Source organism: Balaenoptera ricei, chromosome 2, assembly GCF_028023285.1.
Source record: "Balaenoptera ricei isolate mBalRic1 chromosome 2, mBalRic1.hap2, whole genome shotgun sequence".
Taxonomy (NCBI): Eukaryota; Metazoa; Chordata; class Mammalia; order Artiodactyla; family Balaenopteridae; genus Balaenoptera; species Balaenoptera ricei.
The window spans coordinates 111,708,852-111,731,019 of NC_082640.1; the positions used below are offsets into that span (position 1 = coordinate 111,708,852).

At 37.3% G+C, this 22,168-nt stretch overlaps 3 protein-coding genes across 3 annotated transcripts in view; 2 read left to right on the forward strand and 1 right to left on the reverse strand.

Moving 5' to 3' along the window:
• Positions 1 to 22,168, reverse strand: part of LPCAT4 (lysophosphatidylcholine acyltransferase 4) — a 189,457-nt gene that overhangs the window by 94,872 nt on the left and 72,417 nt on the right. The window lies entirely within an intron of this gene.
• LOC132360823 (olfactory receptor 11G2-like) lies at positions 17,079 to 18,032 on the forward strand. The gene has a single exon (XM_059915902.1). The coding sequence runs from the start codon at positions 17,079 to 17,081 to the stop codon at positions 18,030 to 18,032; it is 954 nt and encodes a 317-aa protein (XP_059771885.1).
• LOC132360824 (A-kinase-interacting protein 1-like) lies at positions 18,576 to 19,353 on the forward strand. Its single transcript, XM_059915903.1, has 2 exons — positions 18,576 to 18,643; positions 18,745 to 19,353. Exons 1-2 carry the CDS (start codon positions 18,576 to 18,578, stop codon positions 19,268 to 19,270), a joined length of 594 nt encoding a protein of 197 aa, XP_059771886.1. The 3' UTR covers positions 19,271 to 19,353.

A 22,168-nucleotide genomic window follows, 5' to 3' on the forward strand; every position in this document is an offset into this window, starting at 1 on the left:
ATTTAAAGTGATGAAAGGGGCCCTGTCAGCACCAAGCAGTCCCAGCCTGGGGGATGGGGTGATGCAGGTAAAGTGAAACTATTCTTCCTTCGCTTTTTGTGAGACTCTTTGGGATTTTCTCCTTAGATGATGAGGTCATCTACAACAGTGTGGAGGACAGGCTCTTGGTGCTCCAGCCAGGCGTCAGGGCTGTGCCACTGAGGTGGGAGAGCCAAGTTCAGGACACTGGTCCACAAGAGACCTCCCAGCTCCACGTAATATCAAACGGTGAAAATCTCCCAGAGATCTCCATCTCAACGCCAAGTCCCAGCTCCACTCAACGACCAGCAAGCTACAGTGCAGGACACCCTATGCCAAACAACTAGCAAGACAGGAACACCACCCCATCCATTAGCACAGAGGCTGCCTAAAATCATAATAAGGCCACAGACATCCCAAAACACACCACCAGAAGTGGACCTGCCCAACAGAAAGACAAGATACAGCCTCATCCACCAGAACACAGGCATTAGTTCCCTCCATGAGGAAACCTACACAACCCACTGAAGCAACCTTAGCCACTGGGGACAGACACCAAAAACAACGGAAACTACAAACCTGCAGCCTGCAAAAAGGAGACCCCAAACACAGTAAGTTAAGCAAAATGAGAAGACAGAGAAACACATAGCAGATGAAGGAGCAAGGCAAAAACCCACCAGACCTAACAAATGAAGAGGAAATATACCTGAAAAAGAATTCAGAATAATGATAGTAAAGATGATCCAAAATCTTGGAAACAGAATGGAGAAAATACAAGAAATGTTTAACAAGGACCTAGAAGAACTAAAGAGCAAACAAACAGTGATGAACAATACAGTAAATGAAATTTAAAATTCTCTAGAAGGGATCAATAGCAGAATAACTGAGGCAGAAGAACGGATAAGTGACCTGGAAGATAAAGCAGTGGAAATAACTACTGCAGGGCAGAATAAAGAAAAAAGAATGAAAATAATTGAGAACAGTCACAGAGACCTCTGGGACAACATTAAATGCATCAACATTCGAATTATAGGGGTCCCAGAAGAAGAAGAGAAAAAGAAAGGGACTGAGAAAATATTTGAAGAGATTATAGTTGAAAACTTCCATAATATGGGAAAGGAAATAGGTAATCAAGTCCAGGAAGCACAGAGAGTCCCATACAGGATAAATCCAAGGAGAAACACGCCAAGACACATATTAATCAAACTATCAAAAATTAAATACAAAGAACAAATATTAAAAGCAGCAAGGGAAAAACAACAAGTAACACATAAGAGAATCCCCATAAGGTTAACAGTGGACCTTTCAGTAGAAACTCTGCAAGCCAGAAGGGAGTGGCAGGACATATTTAAAGTGATGAAAGAGGAAAACCTACAACCAAGATTACTCTCCCCAGCAAGGATCTCACTGAGATCTGATGGAGAAATTAAAACCTTTACAGACAAGCACAAGCTAAGAGAATTCAGCACCACCAAACCAGCTTTACAACAAATACTAAAGGAACTTCTCTAGGCAGGAAACAAAAGAGAAGGAAAAGACCTACAATAACAAACACGAAACAAATAAGAAAATGGTAATAGGAACATACATATCGATAATTACCTTAAATGTAAATGGATTAAATGCTCCAACCAAAAGACATAGGCTGGCTGAATGCATACAAAAACAAAACCCGTATATATGCTATCTACAAGAGACCCACTTCAGACCTAGGGACACATACAGACTGAAAGTGAGGGGATGGAAAAAGATATTCCATGCAAATGGAAATCAAAAGAAAGCTGGAGTAGCAATTCTCATATCAGACAAAATAGACTTTAAAATAAAGACTATTACAAGAGACAAAGAAGGACACTACATAATGATCAAGGGATCAATCCAAGAAGAAGATATAACAATTGTAAATATTTATGCACCCAACATAGGAGCACCTCAATAATTAAGGCAAATGCTAACCGCCATAAAAGGGGAAATCGACAGTAACACAATCATAGTAGGGGACTTTAACACCCCAATTTCACCAAAGGACAGATCATCCAAAATGAAAATAAATAAGGAAACACAAGCTTATAATGATACATTAAACAAGATGGACTTAATTGATATTTATAGGACATTCCATCCAAAAACAACAGAATACACTTTCTTCTCAAGTGCTCATGGAACATTCACCAGGATAGATCATATCTTGGGTCACAAATCAAGCTTTGGTAAATTTAAGAAAATTGAAATCATATCAAGTATCTTTTCCGAACACAACGCTATGAGACTAGATATCAATTACAGGAAAAAATCAGTAAGAAATACAAACACGTGGAGGCTAAACAACACACTACTTAATAACCAAGAGATCACTGAAGAAATCAAAGAGGATATCAAAAAATACCTAGAAACAAATGACAATGAAAACACAATGACACAAAACCTATGGGATGCAGCAAAAGCAGTTCTAAGAGGGAAGTTTATAGCTATACAAGCTTACCTTAAGAAACAAGAAACATCTCAAATAAACAACCTAACCTTACACCTAAAGCAATTAGAGAAAGAAGAACAAAAAACCCAAAAGTTAGCAGAAGGAAAGAAATCATAAAGATCAGATCAGAAATGAAGGAAACGATAGCAAAGATCAATAAAACTAAAAGCTGGTTCTTTAAGAAGATAAACAAAATTGATAAACCATTAGCCAGACTCATCAAGAAAAAAAGGGAGAAGACTCAAACCAATAGAATTAGAAATGAAAAAGGAGAAGTAACAAATGTCACTGCAGAAATACAAAGGATAATGAGAGATTACTACAAGCAACTATATGCCTATAAAATGGACAACCTGGAAGAAATGGACAAATTCTTAGAAAGGTATAACCTTCCAAGACTGAACCAGGAAGAAATGGAAAATATGAACAGACCAGTCACAAGTAATGAAGTTGAAACTATGATTAAAAATCTTCCAACAAACAAAAGTCCAGGACCAGATGGCTTCACAGGTGAATTCCATCAAACATTTAGAGAACAGCTAACACCCATCCTTCTCAAACTCTTCCCAAAAATTGCAGAGGAAGGAGCACTCCCAAACTCATTCTACGAGGCCACCATCACCCTGATACCAAATCCAGAAAAACATACTACAAAAAAAAAAAAATTACAGACCAATATCACTGATGAATATAGATGCAAAAATTCTCAACAAAATACTAGAAAACAGAATCCAACACCACATTAAAAGGATCATACACCATGATCAAGTGAGATTTATCCCAGGGATGCAAGGATTCTTCAATATATGCAAATCAATCAATGTGATACACCATATTAACAAATTGAAGAATAAAAACCATATAATCATCTCAATAGATGCAGAAAAGCTTTTGACAAAATTCAACACCCATTTATGATAAAAACTCTCCAGAAAGTGGGCATAGAGGGAACCTACCTCAACATAATAAAGATCATATATGACAAACCCACAGCCAACATCATTCTCAATGGTGAAAAATTGAAAGCATTTCCTCTAAGATCAGGAACGAGACAAGAATGTCCACTCTCGCCACTATTACTCCACATAGTTTTGGAAGTCCTAGCCATGGCAATCAGAGAAGAAAAAGAAATAAGAGGAATACAAATTGGAAAAGAAGAAGTAAAACTGTCAGTGTTTGCAGATGACATGATACTATACATAAAGAATCCTAAAGATGCCACCAGAAAACTATTAGAACTAATCAATGAATTTGGTAAAGTTGCAGGATACAAAATTAATGCACAGAAATCTCTTGCATTCCTATACACTACTGATGAAAAATCTGAAAGAGAAATTAAGGAAACACTCCCATTCACCACTGCAACAAAAAGAAAAAAATACCTAGGAATAAACCTACCTAGGGAGACAAAAGACCTGTATGCAGGAAACTATAAGACACTCATGAAAGAAATCAAAGATGATACAAACAGATGGAGAGATATACCATGTTCTTGGATTGGAAGAATCAACCTTGTGAAAATGACTATATTACCCAAAGCAATCTACAGATTCAATGCAATCCCTATCAAACTACCAATGGCAGTTTTTACAGAACTAGAAGAAAAATCTTAAAATTTGTATGGAGACACAAAAGACCCCGAATAGCCAAAGCAGTCTTGAGGGGAAAAAATGGAGCTGGAGGAATCAGACTCCCTGATTCAGACTATACTACAAAGCTACAGTAATCAAGACAATATGGTACTGACACAAAAACAGAAATATAGATCAATGGAACAGGATAGAAAGCCCAGAGATAAACCTACGCACCTATGGTCCACTAATCTATGACAAAGGAGGCAAGGATATACAATGGAGAAAAGACAATCTCTTCAATAAGTGGTGCTGGGAGAACTGGACAGCTACATGTAAAAGGATGAAATTAGAACACGCCCTAACACCATACACAAAAATAAACTCAAAATGGAATAGAGACCTAAATGTAAGACTGGACACTATAAAACTCTTAGATGAAAACATAGGAAGAACACTCTTTGACATAAATCACAGCAAGATCTTTTTGATCCACCTCCTAGAGTAATGGAAATAAAAACAAAAATAAACAAATGGCACCTAATGAAACATAAAAGCTTTTGCAAAGCAAAGGAAACCACAAACAAGACAAAAAGATAACTCTCGGAATGGGAGAAAATATTTGCAGATGAATCAATGGACAAAGGATTAATCTCCAAAATATATAAACAGCTCACACAGCTCAATATTAAAGAAACATACAACCCAATCCAAAAATGGGCAGAATTCCCAAACAGACATTTCTCCAAAGAAGACATACAGATGGCCAAAAAGCACATGAAAAGCTGCTCAACATCACTAATTATTAGAGAAATGCAAATCAAAACTACAATGAGGTATCACCTCACACCAGTTGGAATGGGCATCATCAGAAAATCTATAAACAACAAATGCTGGAGAGGGTGTGGAGAAAAGGGAGCCCTCTTGTACCATTGTTGGGAATGTAAATTGATACAGCCACTATGGAGAACAGTATGGAGGTTCCTTAAAAAACTAAAAATAGAATTACCATATGATCCAGCCATCCCACTACTGGGCATATACCCAGAGAAAACCATAATTCAAAAAGACATATGCACCCCAATGTTCATTGCAGCACTATTTACAATAGCCAGGTGATGGAAGCAACCTAAATGCCTATTAACAGAAGAATGGATAAAGAAGATGTAGTACATATATACAATGGAATATTACTCAGCCATGAAAAAGAATGAAATTGGGTCATTTGTAGAGACGTGGAAGGATCTAGAGACTGTCATACAGAGTGAAGTAAGTCAGAAAGAGAAAAACAAATATTGTATATTAACGCATATATGTGGAACCTAGAAAAATGGTACAGATGAACCAGTGTTCTCACAAGAGGGAGTAAGCACACGTCCCTCTACTCCACCACCTTCCATTATACACCTAACATAATTTTTTATTATTTTTTAATTTACTTTTAAGCCCATTATAATGTGAGCTTCTTTTAAAATTAATTTTTATTGGAGTATAGTTGACTTACAATGTTGTGTTACTTTCTGCTGTACAGCAAAGTGAATCTGTTATAACTATACCTATATCCACTTATAGAGAAAGAAGTATGTACAAGACCGTATCATTCTTTTACAAAACCCACATACTGTTTGCTTGGACCTCAAAGAGAATATCTGAAATATTTGTTTGAAAATCATGTCAGAGCAATCTTAGCTCCCTTTTGTCTCCTGTTATTTTTCAGATAACATGACAGAATTTAGTGAGTTTGGGTGGAATCAGAGAATAAACAGTTGATAGTAGGATTTTAAATTCCTACACCTGAAAAAGGAAAACTGAACTTGTATTACCAGTTTAAATGCACAGCAAGGCAGAAACAGAATGACTCCTCACCATGGTAAACTTAAAACAAGGAGAAGTGAGCAGGGTGGTTCTCAAAGAAAAAGAAGTCTGTTCCTTAATAGGATATGAAGAAAAGATAATATCCTCAGACATGGGATCATGTTTCACCCCATAGGAAGGGAGGCTGAATGCCAGAGATTGAAGATTCCCAGTATCATCCAAGTCCACTCAGAGGTCCCTATTCCAAATTTCAGCATCCCAATCTCTTTTAGTTATTTTGACTACCTAATTAACTACCCCAAAACTTAGTGTTTTAGAGCAACCAAAACCATTTATTATCTCTCATAAACCTGTGCTTTTACTGGACTCAGCTGGGAAATTTTTTCCTCCACATGGTGTTTGCACAGGCTGTAATCATCTGGAGGCATGGCTGCACCCGGAACAGCCAAGAAAGATCCCCCAAATTTCTGCTAGTTGGTGCTGGCTATTGGCTGGAAACTCAGCTAACTGTGTCAACTGGAGTTTCTTGACTCTGCTCTACATGTTCCAAGAGGCAACGATGGAGGCTACAGATCTCATAAGGCCCAAACTTGGAAGTTAAACAGCATCACTTCTGTCACATTCTACTGATCAGTATGGGTCACGAAACCAGCTTATATTCAAGGAGAAGAGAAGTAGATACCACCTGTTGATGGGAAAATGGCAAGGATCACATTATAAAAGAGCATGTAGGATAGAGATATTCTCTGAGCCATCACTGGAAACACAATCGACCATAGAGTCCACCCTCTCATTATGTAAAATATATTCAACTTCTCCCCAAAGGCTCATCCCATTATGGCATCAGGCATTAGTCCAGAATCTTGTCACTTAAAATGAGGCATGAAGTTCCCAGGTGCAGTGATCTGACAGGATAACTGCAAGATTCACTTCTGTCAAAAGGATGGAGCTCTTGTCTTCTTTCTTTTTCTTCTTCTTTTTCTTCCCTTTCTGAATAATTCAAACATAAAGCCCTTAGGTCCGACAGAGAGAGGTGGGTGTCTGTGGCAGAGAACAGACTTGTGCAATCCAGAGCGGAGTGTCAAAGTGCAAGTGGGTTGAGAAGCGTGGTGAGGAAAGGGGCAACTGAGCATGGAATTTTAGAAACTGATAAGGGTGAGAAGAGTGCCCAGGTCTGGGGATAGGATATCCTGACGTGGGGTGTCTATGCTCAAGCAGGCAACAGGTCCATCTGCACACGGAAAGCATGAGAATGGAAATGGGAAGCTGGTGATATACAGTAGGATTATTTTAAAAGCTAATACATTAAGTGTAATAAATTAGGTTTCTCACTGTAAGGAAAGGAAGTAGCAAATACTTTAGAAAGGGTGAAAGCTAGAATGAACCCTGCAGTGTTTAACTGGAATTGAAAGTATCAGTGTAAACTCATGGTTTACAATATATATGGATAAATACAGAAATAAATCTGTCTACTGAGTGGGCTTAGGAGCAGCGATATGCCAACAGCAATGAGCATAACTAACTGCCATGTTCCATTAAAAGGAACCAGTCTCTTTGATAAGACTGCTGATTACTGGACTGGGATACAAAAGTTACAAAATGAGCCTGGAATATCTTTTCTGTGTCAGAAAGTACTTAAAAGATTTAAAGGTGCATACCAAAAGGACACAAAAGGGAGCTTGAATGGGCTCCCATCAGTTGAATTACGAACAAGTTAAGCATCAAATCAGTGATATTGACAGATTTGTAACTATTCAATTAAATAGAGAACTGTGAGTCCATATAGATATATACAAATAAATGAATAAATTGAAAGTTTGATGAGGTGTTTACAAAGTTTCAAAGTACCTCCTCATGGTCTGCTTACTAATAACAAAGGGGGAAAGACTATCTTTACAGTGGAGTAGTCTGGCAGACATTACTTTAATCAAAGTGAGCATTATTACAAATGGGATGAATTGAAATCATGTGTCACCTGATGGAATGCAATATTCTTCTAGTGGTATCTATTGCTATCCAAGATACCTAACCTGAATCTAATCCTAAAAGATATGAGACAACCTCAGATTGAAGAAAACTGTACAACACAACTAACCTGTAATTTTCACACATGTCAAGGTCAAGAGAAGACCCAGGAACTAGTCCTTACTGAAAAACAAAAACAAAAACAAAAAACTAAAGAAACACAACTACAGTGACCATAGAGGTATGACATACAGATTTCCCTTCAAGAAAAAATTGGCTGATGTGCTGTGAGGAGAGTAGTTAGCTGATTGGCTCCAGCTACAGTACATGCGTGACCCACCACAGCATTTAACTGAAGACCATGTTCTTCCCACAGCCAGTCCCCAGCCAACCATAAAGGTTAAGTGCTAGGCCCAATGCAGGAAATCTTGGAGTCAGATCTCCCCTTGGAGTAGCTAAGACTTTCTCGGGGCTATTTCATAGTCTAAGCCTCCTGTTTACCAAACCTCTTCCTTCCCTCCTCTTTTCACAGGTTTCAGACCCAATCTCGGTCTAAAAACTTTCCCTGACTGCTCTTGCTGCCTCTCCCCTTTATTCTTCACTGATGTTCCCTCAATAAATCTCTTATACTTCTAACTCTATTAGAGGCATCTACTTCCCAAAGGACCCAAATAACACTAAATTAAATGCAGTGAATAATTCTGAACTGGATTATTATGCTACAAAAAAAAAATAATTAGAACAATTGGCAAAACTGCAATGCAGTTCTGAAGATTAAATGGTAGTGATATATTTATGTTAATTTCTTGATTTGATGGTTGTGTTGGGTTATGTAGAGAATACTCTTATTCCTTAGAAAGGCACAGTAAAGTATTTGGGGATGATGGGGCATCAGGTTGACAATTTACTCTCAAATTGTTTAGGGCAAAAAAATTCCTTTGCGCTGTACTCCCAAGTTTTCTGAAACTTTGTGATTGCTTAAAAATGTAAAAAAGGGAGTCAGAAGACACAAAGAAGTTCACTAGACCACAGTAATTCTGAAATCCAACTGGGATCATGGCACAATTCCCCCTTTTTTTCCAGGGTTTCAAGGACTGAATTATGTCCCCCTGCCCAATTTATCTTGAAGCCCTAACCCCTAACTGTATTTGGAGATAGGGCCCATAAGAAAGAAAATAACATTAAATGAGGTTGTTAGGGTGGGGCCCTAGTCCAATAGGACCGGTGCCCTTATAAGAAGAGGAACAGACTGGGGATGGGCACACACAGAGAAAAGGCCATGTGAAGACCCAGTGAGAAGGCAGTCACGTGCAAGCCAAGGAGAGAGGCCTCAGGAGAAGCCAAACTTGCCAAAACTTGATCTTGGGCTTCTAGGCTCCAGAACTATGAGAAAATAAATTTCTGTTGTTGAAGCCACCCAGTCTGTGGTATTTTGCATGGTAGCCTAAACCGACTAATAACACAGGGGAAAGGAATGTTCACTGATGTAGGCTCAGTTACACTCTCTAGGAATAATTCTTTATGGCTCTTGGCTCTGTCATCTAGGCTCCAGGCTCCACCCTCTGAGATACCTTTCCCTTCCCTTTAGAAATGATTTGTGTTTATACCCGAGTAGGTTTCTTAACCTGTTTCCTCCTCATAAAAGTTTGGGGGCACAGAGGTCTTTTTTAAATATGAACTGCCTCTGTTAATTTTAGTCCAAACTGGTGGTGTTTCTGCCAATCAATGTCCTAGCCTGCATGTGAGAGATTGGTAAAACTTTGCACTCGACTTATTTTGTAATCCTGAAATTAACACAATTAAATGCGGGATCTAATTTACAGCAAGGTCAGCACTGTGGCTATCAGAAATAAGAAATTCTTTTATGGCTGCCATAAAAGCTCTCTGTTTCTCTGACCATAATTTCAACTGAGAGTTTAAAGATCTGACCTTGTTTTTTTGTTCCGTCAGTGGTCCAGTACACTGACAGAAAGCCACCCCATGCCACAGTTCTTACAATCATCATTACTGACATAAAAATCAAGTTCAGCAGCCACCTGGTTGACCAAGGGACTTAATTACAATCAACAAGTGACAACTTATTCTTTTAACAGTGTTTTGACTTTTTTCTTTATTTTTTAATAAAAGCTTTATTAAAATATAATTCACATATTAAAAAATTGACCCTTTTGAAGTATATAATTCAGTGGTTTTAGTATATTCACAGAGTCATGCCACCATCAACATCAATTTTAGAACATTTTCATCGCCACAGAATGAAATGCATCCACTAGTAGTCACCTTCCACTCCCCTCTTCCCCTAGCCCCTGGCAACCACTAATCTACTTTCTACCTTTTTTGACTGGCTTCTTAACTTTGTATAAAATTTTTAAGGTTCATCCATGTATCAGTACTTCATTCTTTTTTATTGCCTAATGATATTTCATGGTATGGACATGCCGTAACATTTTGTTCATCCATTCAGGTTGCTTAGCATTTGGGTTGTTTCCACTATTTAGCTGTTACGAATAATGTTGCTATGAATACTCATGTACCATTTTTTGTATGGACACGTACTTTGAATTCTCTTGGACATATACTTAGGAGTGGAATTGGTGGGTCATATGCTTAGTCTATATTTAACAGATTGAGAAACTGACAAACTGTTTTCCAAATTGACTGTGGCATTTTACAATCTCACCAGCAATGTATGAGGGTCCAATTTCTCTACATCCTCACCAATAATTGGTTTTCTTTTTCTTCCTTCCTGCCTTTCTTCCTTTCTTTCTTCCTTTCTTCCTTTCTTTCCTTCTTCCTTCCTTCCTTTTTTGTTTCTTCCTTTCTTTCTTTCTTTTGCCAACCTGGTGGATGTGAGTTGGTACCTCCTTATGATTCTGATTTGCATTTCCCCAGTGACTAATGAAGATAAGCATTTTTCATGTGCTTACTGACTATTTACATATCTTCATTGGATAACTGTCTATTTAAATCCTTTGACCATTTTTAAATTGGGTTATCTTTTTGTTGAGTTATAAAAGTTCTTTATATATTCTGGATATAAGGTCCTTATCAGATATATTAGATATATTATTTGCAAATATTTTCTCCTTATGAGTTGTGTTTTCACTTTCTTGATCATATCCTCTGAAGCATAAAAATTTTTCATTTTGAGTAAGTCCAATTTATCTATTTTTTTTTCTTTTTCCTCATGATTTTGGTGTTTAAGAAACTATTGCCTAATCCAAGGTCACAGAGATTTACATTTATGGATTTTTCTAAGAGTTTTATAGTAGTAGCATTTACATTTAGGTTTCATCCATTTTGAGTTAACTTTTGTATTTGATGTGAGGTAAAGGTCTAACTTCATTCTTTTGCATGTAAATATCTAGTTGTCCCAGCACAATTTATTGGAAAGAAATTGATTAATTATTAACTCTTTAAAGACTATGGATTACTAGAACCCTAATTCCAATGGGCAAGTTGGTAAGCATTGTGTTCAAGCCACAAAACACAACCAGACTCATCCCAAACTATCATAGTTGAGGATCTGTTTTCTGGGACTACTACTGGTACCAATTTCTGTATCAGAAAGGTCCAGTCAACAGATATAAAGCCCTCAGGTTATTTTATCATAGAGAATTTAATGAAGAATTTAAAGAAGAGATAACTAAGGTAAAGAGCTAAAATTCAAACAAACCAGAAAAAAAAAAAAAAAGGAAACAGGTAGAAATTGCGTGAGCCAGATACCACTCTTAGTTCTCAGGCAACAAAGAGGAAAAGTTGGAATTATTAAAAACTTAAAGGCTTAGAGATTAGGCCCTGTGAAGCTGAAACTCAGACTTCTCAGGAAAGGGCACCAACCACCTGATGCTGTGCTGATGTCACAAAGGGTTATTAATTAACAGCCTTTCATTTGGCTCCTGCTCTGCCCAGGCGCAGTGTGGAAGCAGTTCTGCCTGCCCAGGAACCTGGCGGGATGTGTGCATATTATCATATAATGTCATCTAAACTATGATGAGGGTGCCAAAAATACATAATGGGGAAAAGATAGTCTCTTCAATAAATGGTGTTGGGAAAACTGAATACCCATGTGCAAAAGAATGAATTGGACTCTTCTATTATACCATGCATAAAAATGAACTCGAAGTAGATTAAAGACTTATATATAAAACCTGAAACCATAAAACTCATAGAAGATAACATGCGAAATAAATTCCTTGGCATTGGTCTTGCCAATGATTTCTTGGATCTGACACAAAAAGTACAGGCAACAAAAGCAAAAATAAACAAGTGAGACTATATCAAATAAAAAGCTTCTGTACAGTGAGGAAACAACAAAATGAAAAGGCAGCCAATGGGATGGAAGAAAATATTTGCAAAACATATATCTGATAAGGGGTTAATATCTAAAATATATAAGAAACTCATACAAGTCAAGCAAAAACAAACCATTATAACTCAATTTTTAAAATAGATCTTTATAGACGTATTTCAAAAAAAGATATACAAAAAAAAAAAAGATATACAAATGGCCAACAGACACATGAAAAGGTGCTCAACATCACTAATCATCAGGGAAATGCAAATCAAAACCACAAGAGATATCATCTCACACCTCTTAGAATAGCTATAATCAAAAAGAAAAGGGATAACAAGTGTTGGCGAGGATATGGAGAAAAGGGATCCTTGTGCACTGTTAGTGGAATGCAAACTGGTACAGCCACAATGGAAAATAGTATGGAGGTTCCTCAAAAAATTAAAAATAGAACTATCATACAATGCAGCAATCCCACTTCTGGGTATATATTCAAAGAAAATGAAATCACTATCTCCAAGAGATATCTGCACCCCATGTTCATTGCAGCAATATTGACGATTGTCAAGATATGGAAACAACTTAAGTGTCCATCTACAGGTGAATGGATAAAGAAGATGTGATATATATATGAAGGAATATTATTCAGCCATGAGAAAGAAAGAAGTCTTGCCATTTGTGACAACACAGATGGAACTCGAGGGTATTATGCTAAGTGAAGTAAGTCAGATAGAAAAAGACAAATATTGTATGATATCACTTGTATGTAAAATCTTAAAAAGTTGAACTCAGGGATCTAATGCACATCATAGTGATTATTGTCAACAATACTGTACTATATACTTAAAGCTGCTAACAGAGTAGATCTTCAATGTTCTCACCACAAAAGAAAAACAGTAATTATGTGAGGTGATGGAGGTGTTAGCTAATGCTATGGAGGTAATCATTTTGCAATATATAAGTGTATCAAATTAATACATTGTACACCTTAAACTCATACATTGTTGTATGTCAATTATATCTCAGTAAGCTGGGAAAAAAGTTTTTTAAAGAGTACAGTGAAGTACAGATGCTATATAAAGAAGAAATAGAGATAATAGGGCTGGGTGCCAGTTTACCCTACTCCAGCACACTGCCCTCCCTGCTCTTCCTCTGATATGCCAAACATACTCCTACTCTTCTTCCTAGCATTAGCTGTTCCTTCTGTCTGAAATCTCTCTCAATATCCTCTTGGTTTTTTCCCTCACTTTTTCAAGCTTCTGCTCAAATGTTAAGGTCTCTGTTAGGCTTTTTTAAAGACCCTATTTAAAATTACAAGTCCTGCCCCATTTCCAATCCATTCCACTCCCATGCTTCATTTTTCTCCAATGGAAAAAAATGTTATAATTCAGTTATTCACACTGATTTTGTTTATTTTCTGTTGTTCCCCACCTCAATTGAATTGTTCCAGGTAGGTAGGATTTTTTTTTTCTGTTTTTTAAAACATGCTCTATCCTGTCTGTTAAGCACTTAAACATTTGTTGAATAACCCTATACCAGTCTTAGCACTTAAAATGTAATTTTCCAATGGCTATCATAAAATCTCAACTAAAATGTCTCTAAACAAAAAACTTGAGAATATTAGGGGGGAAAGAATTTTTTTCTCTTTCTTTAAAATATAAACAGGGACTCTCATGGCACATGTTCTTATTGTAGCTATTATAACAAATTCTATTATTATCTAATTATTCCCCATGAACCTTTTGCAATACCTGGTTAGTGTAAGCTCAAGAGAAGATAAGAATCTATTCTGCAAGTGTGCTATTCCTCAAGGAATAGCAGGGCTTGGGATTTAATTGTAAATAAGTAAAATTCAAAAACAATCTCATCTGTTGAACAAATACTTTTAAAATATCAGGAAAGTGGGCCCCAAATCTCAAAAGGCCATGATGCAAGGTAATAAATATAGACAACACCTTCATCTGGGCTTTCATCTTGACCATAAATATGGGTTTTGAAGCTGGGGAGAAAAAAATCTTTTATTCACTCTTTGCCACTCATGGCAGGTTACAAACTGGATCATCCAATTCTTCAGAAGTCCCTCACATGCTGTGGGAATATTTTATTTCCCCTCTCTGACTTTTCTTTTCAACACACATCCAAAGAGTAAGTTAAAATTTTGCATGCCCTATTTCAAATGCTGATTTTTCTGGACACATGGATTTACTGGCATTGTTTCCTTCTTGTTCTGATATTGTAAATATCTCATTACAATAAAATTCAGACAGAAAATTTTTAAATATTAATTTTTCTCTTATTTTCCTGAGTTTTGGGAAATTATCTAATTTTCTTTGCTTTAACTTTTTTATTATTTGTTTATTTTTTATTTATTTTTGGCTGCATCAGGTCTTAGTTGCGGCATGCAGGATCTTTCGTTGAGGCGTGCACGATCTGTCGTTGCAGCATGCGGGTTTCTCTCTAGTAGTGGTGTGCAGGTTTTCTCTAGTTGTGGCACGCAGGCTCCAGGACACATGGGCTCTGTAGTTGTGGTGTGCGGGTTCCAGAGCGCATGGGCTCTGTAGTTTGCAGCACACAGGCTCTCTAGTTGAGGCGCACAAGCTCAGTAGTTGTGGCGCGCAAGCTCAGTAGTTGTGGCGCACGGGCTTAGTTGCCCCACAGCATGTGGGATCTTAGTTCCCTGACCAGGGATTGAACCCGCATCCCCTGCATTGTAAGGCGGATTCTTTACCACTGGACCACCTATCTAACTTTCTTATCCCTTTAAAATATTAATGAGTATTGTTTACAAAGAGGGCTGGGGATTTTATGAGAAAATGTGTAATGATAAATTACTGAAGGTGGATTTATTATCAATATTATAATGAATTTTGTTACTTGTTCAGTAGAAAAAATATGAAAAAGCTCTTATTCCACTCTGATATCATAGCTCTCCAACCCATATATTGCTCTCAGTTTAACTCATTCAATATGTCCTGTATGTTTTCTGTTTCTTGCATTTAAAGGATCTTCTTCGGATTATGACTTTATACAGTTAGTATTCCCAAGAAATACTATAACAGGAGACCCAAACAGGGTGAGTATTCATGCTGATTTGACATACCACTGTTAGGGTACCATTGTCAATAAAAATTACTAATTAAGATAGCATAGAATAGGATACCATGGTATCAGGACACACATCACAGTATAAAAGACAGAAATAAAATGAGTTTTAAAAATTCAGTCAAATGGCTTAGGAATCTACCACTAAGATATGTGGTAGCTAAGTAAGCTTTTTCTTCAATAAAAGCAGCAGAAGAATTCGTGGATGTCTCATAAGTTAGGGTATTTCTGAAACTTATTCATATCAATTGCCTCATATTAATATTATGCTTTTTCTCTCTTTGTTTCTGAATATTTTGTACTCACTATATGTACTGAAGCACAATTTATATGTTCTTAAGTAAAAGATACCCTCATTTCTAGTGACTGGCCAAGATTCACTAGTTTCATAGTTTGAGTTTCTAGACAAGATGACATTTATTCTTTCTCAGATACTGTACAAAAACCTCAGCTGAGAAAAATCATACAATTATTCAGGATAAAAATCTTAAATAATCTTCTTTTAAAATGTCTTACTACACAATTGCAATAGATTAAGGGAGAATCTCTGTCTTCCAGGACAAAACACACACACACGCACACACACACACACGGATGGGCGCACCATCTCATATAATGTTATTGCCATGAGAAACAGATAGACTGAACAACCAGGTTGCATTCAGATCTGATAAATCTACATAGCCCCATAAGCAATGAGAATACATAAACAGCAGTCCTTCCACTTTAGACACAAAATGTGATAGCCAAGAGTAGGCTTCTAATAAAACAAGACATATAAAAGTTTTGATTCAGTGACAACAAACTAGGGGGATGGGAGAGCAGGAGTGATTAAGCAAGATATTCCATGTCTCAAGGTTGTCTCAATAGAAGATGTCTAGAATGGGTATAAAAATATCTCAGAGGTATAAAAAAGAGAAAAAGAGACCAGACATATAAAGCAGCTATGAAAATAATACTGAAATGCCATGCACACAAATCAAAAACTTTTCTCTACTTCACAACTTTTTTTGCAGCAAAATGGGCCAAGTCTAGTCACATTCAATACTGCAGTCACTCAGAGCAGTTGCTCTCCTTAAGGGCAGCTGGCCCAAGTGGCATATCTAGTCCTCATATTCACAAGAGAGTATATCAAAATTTTCAACCAGAGAATTTTAGGTGCCAAAGGGTAGGACTGTTCTCTTGTTGGAGCCGAATCCAACAGGCTGGATAGAGAAAAAGCATTTCTTATATACCAAATGTGTTTAGTATAGTTACATAATATATCACCTTTGCTGGTACCAGAAAGGCCCTTTTAGTCATTACTTTACAATAACATAAACAAACACAAAAAGGAATATTCCCTGTACCCTTTCTTTGTATCTCACTGAGACAGAACCTTTTGAAATGTCTTAATGCAAGTACTACTTCACTTGCTATTATTATCAATATTACTAATTACAATAAATTAGTTTTACATAATGCTTTAGAAAGGAATTTCACATGCACTGATTTGTATGTACTATATATGGTAAACAGATGAGAAAACACAATTAGAGTTTAAGTGACATATTCAGAATTACAAATTCTGCACTTCTTATGTGTAATTCAGTATCCTGACCTACTTTAATGATTGCCCCAAATCATGTTTTTATTTATATTATTATTTGCATGTTATCAAAATGAAATCATACTTTTGGGGAACAGGTTGTGACGATCACAGCTTCATTGCTTTAATACAAAAATCATTGTTTATTACTTTATTCCCCCAAAATGGTAATGAAATTAGATTTTTTCAGGACGAATCAGCATACTCCATTAAAGTGCAGTAACCACTGTCATCTCCATGTCTTCCAGACTAATGAATGTGTCCAGCAGAGAAACCACCCAGTACGTTAGCCACTTTATCCTCATGGGCTTTCCCTCACGCCCAGAAATGCAGCTCCTCTACTTCGGGCTCTTCTCAGTAGCCTATGCCCTGACCCTGATGGGGAACACAGCCATTGTCTGTGCTGTGCGGTGGGATCAGCGCCTTCACACCCCCATGTACATCCTCTTGGGGAATTTCTCTCTCCTGGAAATATGTTATGTCACCACGACCGTCCCTAACATGTTGGCCAACTTCCTGTCCACAAGCAAGTCCATCTCCTTTGTGAGTTGTTTTGCACAGTTCTACTTCTTCTTCTCTTTAGGGTGTGACGAGGGCTTCTACCTTTGCATCATGGCCTTTGACAGGTACCTTGCCGTCTGCCGTCCTCTGCATTACCCACGCATCATGACTAAACAGCTGTACACTGGCCTTGTCATCTTTGGGTGGTCCTGTGGGTTCGTGCTCTTCCTAACCCCAGTTGTTCTCATTTCACAGTTGCCCTTTTGTGGCCCAAATATCATCGACCATTTTATGTGTGATCCTGTCCCATTGATGACGCTGTCCTGTTCTGAAGACACCACCACACAACTCATTTACTCTACTTTCAATGCTATTTTCATGTTTGGCACCTTTCTCTTCATCCTTTGCTCCTATGCTCTGGTGATTCTGGCTGTGCTAAAGATGTCCTCAACAGCGAGCAAACGCAAAGCTTTCTCCACTTGTGCTTCTCATCTGACTGTAGTAACTCTGTTTTTTGGCTCTGTTACGGTGATGTATATTAGTCCTGGATCAGGACGCCCAGTGGAAGTGCAAAAAATTGTGGCCTTACTTTATTCTGTAATAACACCCCTCTGCAATCCTCTAATTTATAGCCTCAGGAACAAGGAGATGAAGAATGCCCTAAGGAAAGTCTTTGGGACTGAAATACCTGTCCATAAAACATAAATCAGAAGTCATAGTGAACCAAGTCCCAACACAACCTATCTGAATAAGATATGAGCAAGATGGTTTTCTAGAAAATTTAATCATTTTGGTTAGGGAACTGTTACAATAAAGTCCATGATTATCATGAAAAGCACTCACTACATGATAGATTAGTCTTATTTAAGAAATATGATTGTCTCAAGAAAATTGAACTTTTCATTAGAACTGATTTCTGAAAGGAAGTATAAATCTGGTTTGTATTTCAGAATTGGAGCAACATATAAGGATGCAACAGAGGTTATGAACTTGTTTTGGGATTAACACTAAAAATTTTCCTCCACTGGTAGTTACTGAGTAAAAGGAAGGATTTCTGTATGAAATAAGTCCAGCCTTGCAAGTGTGATCTTTTCACTCTTCTCTGAAGAATAATACATGTTTCTACTGTAAGGATTGTAAAGAAAGAAACTTATAGCCTTAGTTGGATATTAGGTAGTACGTCAGAAGTACACAAAATAAGAATTAGGAATTTAATGGCTAGTATTTATTCAAATAGAGTTAAGATACATGCTAAATGTAAAAGGCATTAGTCAGGACTTAACTCCCTTTGCTGCAAATCCAGTGTCAACTGACAGGTTTTAGGACCATATTTTATTTCAGAATTTTGCCATTTGACACATTTAAAATATATAATTACAAATTTTGGTTTGATTCTGCATTTTATTTTCACCATTAGCTACCTACTTTTTAAAGATGACTCTTTAAAAAGAGTCTGCACCAGCGTGGGGGTCATTTCCCGGGAGCGGCCCTACAGAGAAAGAGGGCCGGCAGCCGGCCCCCATCGCCTTCTCCCAGGAGAGAGAGAAGAAAGACACCCAACCCTCAGTGCTTCCTTCAGAACAATGGCTGAATTCATGGACTATACTTCAAGTCAGTGTGGGAAATATTATTCATCTGTGCCAGAGGAAGGAGGGGCAACCCACGTCTATCGTTATCACAGAGGGAAGTCGAAGCTGCACTTGTGCTCGGACACTGGGAATGGTCAGAGACAAGACACCCCCCTTGGTGTCGGAGGCATCCGTCAGGCATCAGAGTGTGCACTAGAGGCATCCCAGCCTGCTGAGGACATCTCTAAGGACCTCTACATAGAAGTATATCCAGGGACCTATTCCGTCACTGTGGGTGTAAATGACTTGACCAAGAAGACTCACGTGGTAGCAGTTGATTCAGGACAAAGTGTGGACTTGGTCTTCCTCATATGATGTTGACCATCACAGACATCACCTTTTTTTTGTTTGTTTTTTAAGTATCAAGAAGAATAAAGTTACCATATGTCCTCTTAAAATTTACACATTAATCCTGCTTTTAATGCTGACTGACTGTAGAGGGTGAGCCTTCCTAGGAACTGGAGTTTGTCTCTTTCAGTGCCTATTTTAACCTGAAAGTCCCCTCACCCTCTTCTGCCTGAAGTAATAATGTAATGATGCTGTCTGAATAGTTTTTACTGCTTGCTTTCCAAGTAAAGGTTAATTATGATAATAAAGTAAGAAATTTGGAAATGAAAAAATAAAAAAATAAAAAAAATAAAAATAAAAATAAAAAGAGTCTGCACCTAGTGGCGCAGTGGTTAAGAATCAGCCTGCCAATGCAGGGGACATGGGTTTGAGCCCTGATCCAGGAAGATTCCACATGCCATGGAGCAACTAAGCCCGTGAGCCACAACTACTGAGCCCGAGTGCCACAACTACTGAAGCCCACATGCCTAGAACCTGTGATCCTCAACAAGAGAAGCCACCGCAATGAAAAGCCCACACACTACAACAAAAGAGTAGCCCCCGCTCTCCGCAATTAGAGAAAGCCTGCGTGCAGCAACGAACACCCAACTCAGCCAAAAATAAATAAATAAATTTATAAAAAAATAAATTAAATAAAGATGACTCTAGAGATGCACGAACGAAGTAGAATGCAATTTAAGGGAGCTACATTTACAGCCTTCAGAAAGTCATCTATTCCACAAAGTGAAGTACAACTGTAATTGGACTTCCTTTACGAAAGAACCAAGGATTTGAGGTTGTCTGGGCATGGAGGAACAGGCTTTCTGGGGGTTCAATAACGAAAGAGAAGTTTTCTTTGTCCTATTTCACAAAAGCAAAGTGAACTGAATGGCTGAACAATTGCCTGGGCAAATTATTTACATAAACAAAAACCCTTAATTAAGAACACCATCCAAAATATCTTTAACAGAAGATGCTGTTTTCCTAATTATTTTAATTATTATTTCCTTCTGGGTGCTTATGGTTTGTTCATTCTACAATCATCCATCTTTCTTAGCAGAGAGGGAAAAGAGATGAAAATGTGTGGTGAATAAAATGTACTGTTGTTTCTAAAGGTGTGTGGTTTCTGCACTTGTAACCAACTTTGAGGTAATAATTAACTAGGCTTTCTGTGTCTCAGACTTTCCATATCAGGAAGACTTACCTCATAATTCAGGTCGCTGACACTCAAAATGGAATGAAATTAATTAATTAACTAGTTAATTAAAATGGAATGAAATCCAACTTTTTTAGTAACTTTTGCTGAATTCAAGACTTTATAAATTAAGAATATAGTGAAATCTGAACTTCAAATTTGTCTAATTTATATTAGAAGATGAACTATTTATAAGGATACAAAGTCTCTTCTACTCAATAGATGATTTTTTGTCTTAAAATTTCCCTCAGAGACTTCCCTCAATCACTATCAAAAAGTTACATTCTTTTCAAACCATATAATAATTTCTTACCTCCTCACATACAGAGGCCAACCTTGCAGCCTACTTCATTTATTACAATAATATGCACTTCTATCTCTAAGAATTTATCAGCTACTAATCACTGACATAAACCAACTATATAAACTATCTCCAAATTTACCAACATGTTTTTCTAGGAATAATCCATGTGAAGTTAATAGGAAAGGGGGAAAATGTCAGTTCAATTTTTTAAGCGCCACATTTAAATAAAGCAATAACGGGTTACACCAAATTAAACAAATTCATGAAGCCTTCAAAACGTTATAAGCATGATGAATCTCCAAAATACATATACTAGAATGGAGCTTTATCCAATTTTGACAGGATAACTTCCTTGTCTCCCAAATCACCTCATGGGACTATTATTGCACTGAATAGTTTGAGGACAGTCACTTCATTTATTATATACAACAACCTTCTGGAGCAAGTTATTATCAACACCATGTTAAAAAATTAGAAAACTAACAGTTTTAGTGAGGTTCAGGAATTTCCCTAACATCACACAACTAGTACATGATCATGGAACCAGAAGTTTATTGTAGCAGATGCTTTTGGTGAGCTTCTATTTTCAGCTGCAGTTGTACTGAATAGTTCCAAGTGAATTTTAAATCATACTAACAGTGTCCCACTTGAAAAGTACCACATATCTTTCAAATTTCTGCCTCAGAGCTTCTCAAAAGTCACCAGAGTCCCCACAGCCTATACATAAGTGCAGCCCTGAAGTGTATGGGATTAGTACAGATGCATGAATGCATCAAACATTTATCTTTCTGGGAGATACTCCCTATGCATTTCAGAGGTCCTGAAATCCAATCTCCTTCTACGGTGGCTTTTTCTCCTCCCCTCTTACTCTCTCTGCTCCTTCTTACTTTTTAAGATCACCTCATATGTAACATCTGCACCCAAGTCCTTGTATCAGGCTCTGCTTTTAAGAGAGCACATATGAACTGGTAAGATAAGTGGCCCTAGAACTCAAAGCCTCGATATAAGATTCTGGAAAGATGGCAGCAAAGATCCCAGTGCAGGGAGTAAGTCGAGTGATGATAACCCCTAGTATAGAAGAGCATCACACTTGCTAAGACTTTCACCTGTGATAAATTAGGAGGAGTCACAAGTGGAAAGGAAAGTACTGTCTATGCAATAACTCTAGCACTTGAATGAGATGGAAATAATGGTAATTATAAGAGCTGTGGAGTTGTGAACTTTTTATTTCCTAGAAAGAAGTACAAACTCAAGTCAGTCAACCAATTATCAAGTCAGAGCACATCTCTGAAATAAAGGACAAGTTGTTATACTTTGCAACCCTCCTACTAAGAAAGAGACACAGGACTGGGTGGGATTTGATATTTGGGATACAGATAAAACCACA

Bases quoted from the DNA above. Each gene is read 5' to 3' on its own strand.
- LOC132360823 (XM_059915902.1), top strand. From the start codon at position 17,079: ATGAATGTGTCCAGCAGAGAAACCACCCAGTACGTTAGCCACTTTATC.
- LOC132360824 (XM_059915903.1), top strand. From the start codon at position 18,576: ATGCTAAATGTAAAAGGCATTAGTCAGGACTTAACTCCCTTTGCTGCA. The intron at 18,644-18,744 runs GTTTTAGGACCA...TTTCACCATTAG, and splicing joins AATCCAGTGTCAACTGACAG to CTACCTACTTTTTAAAGATG.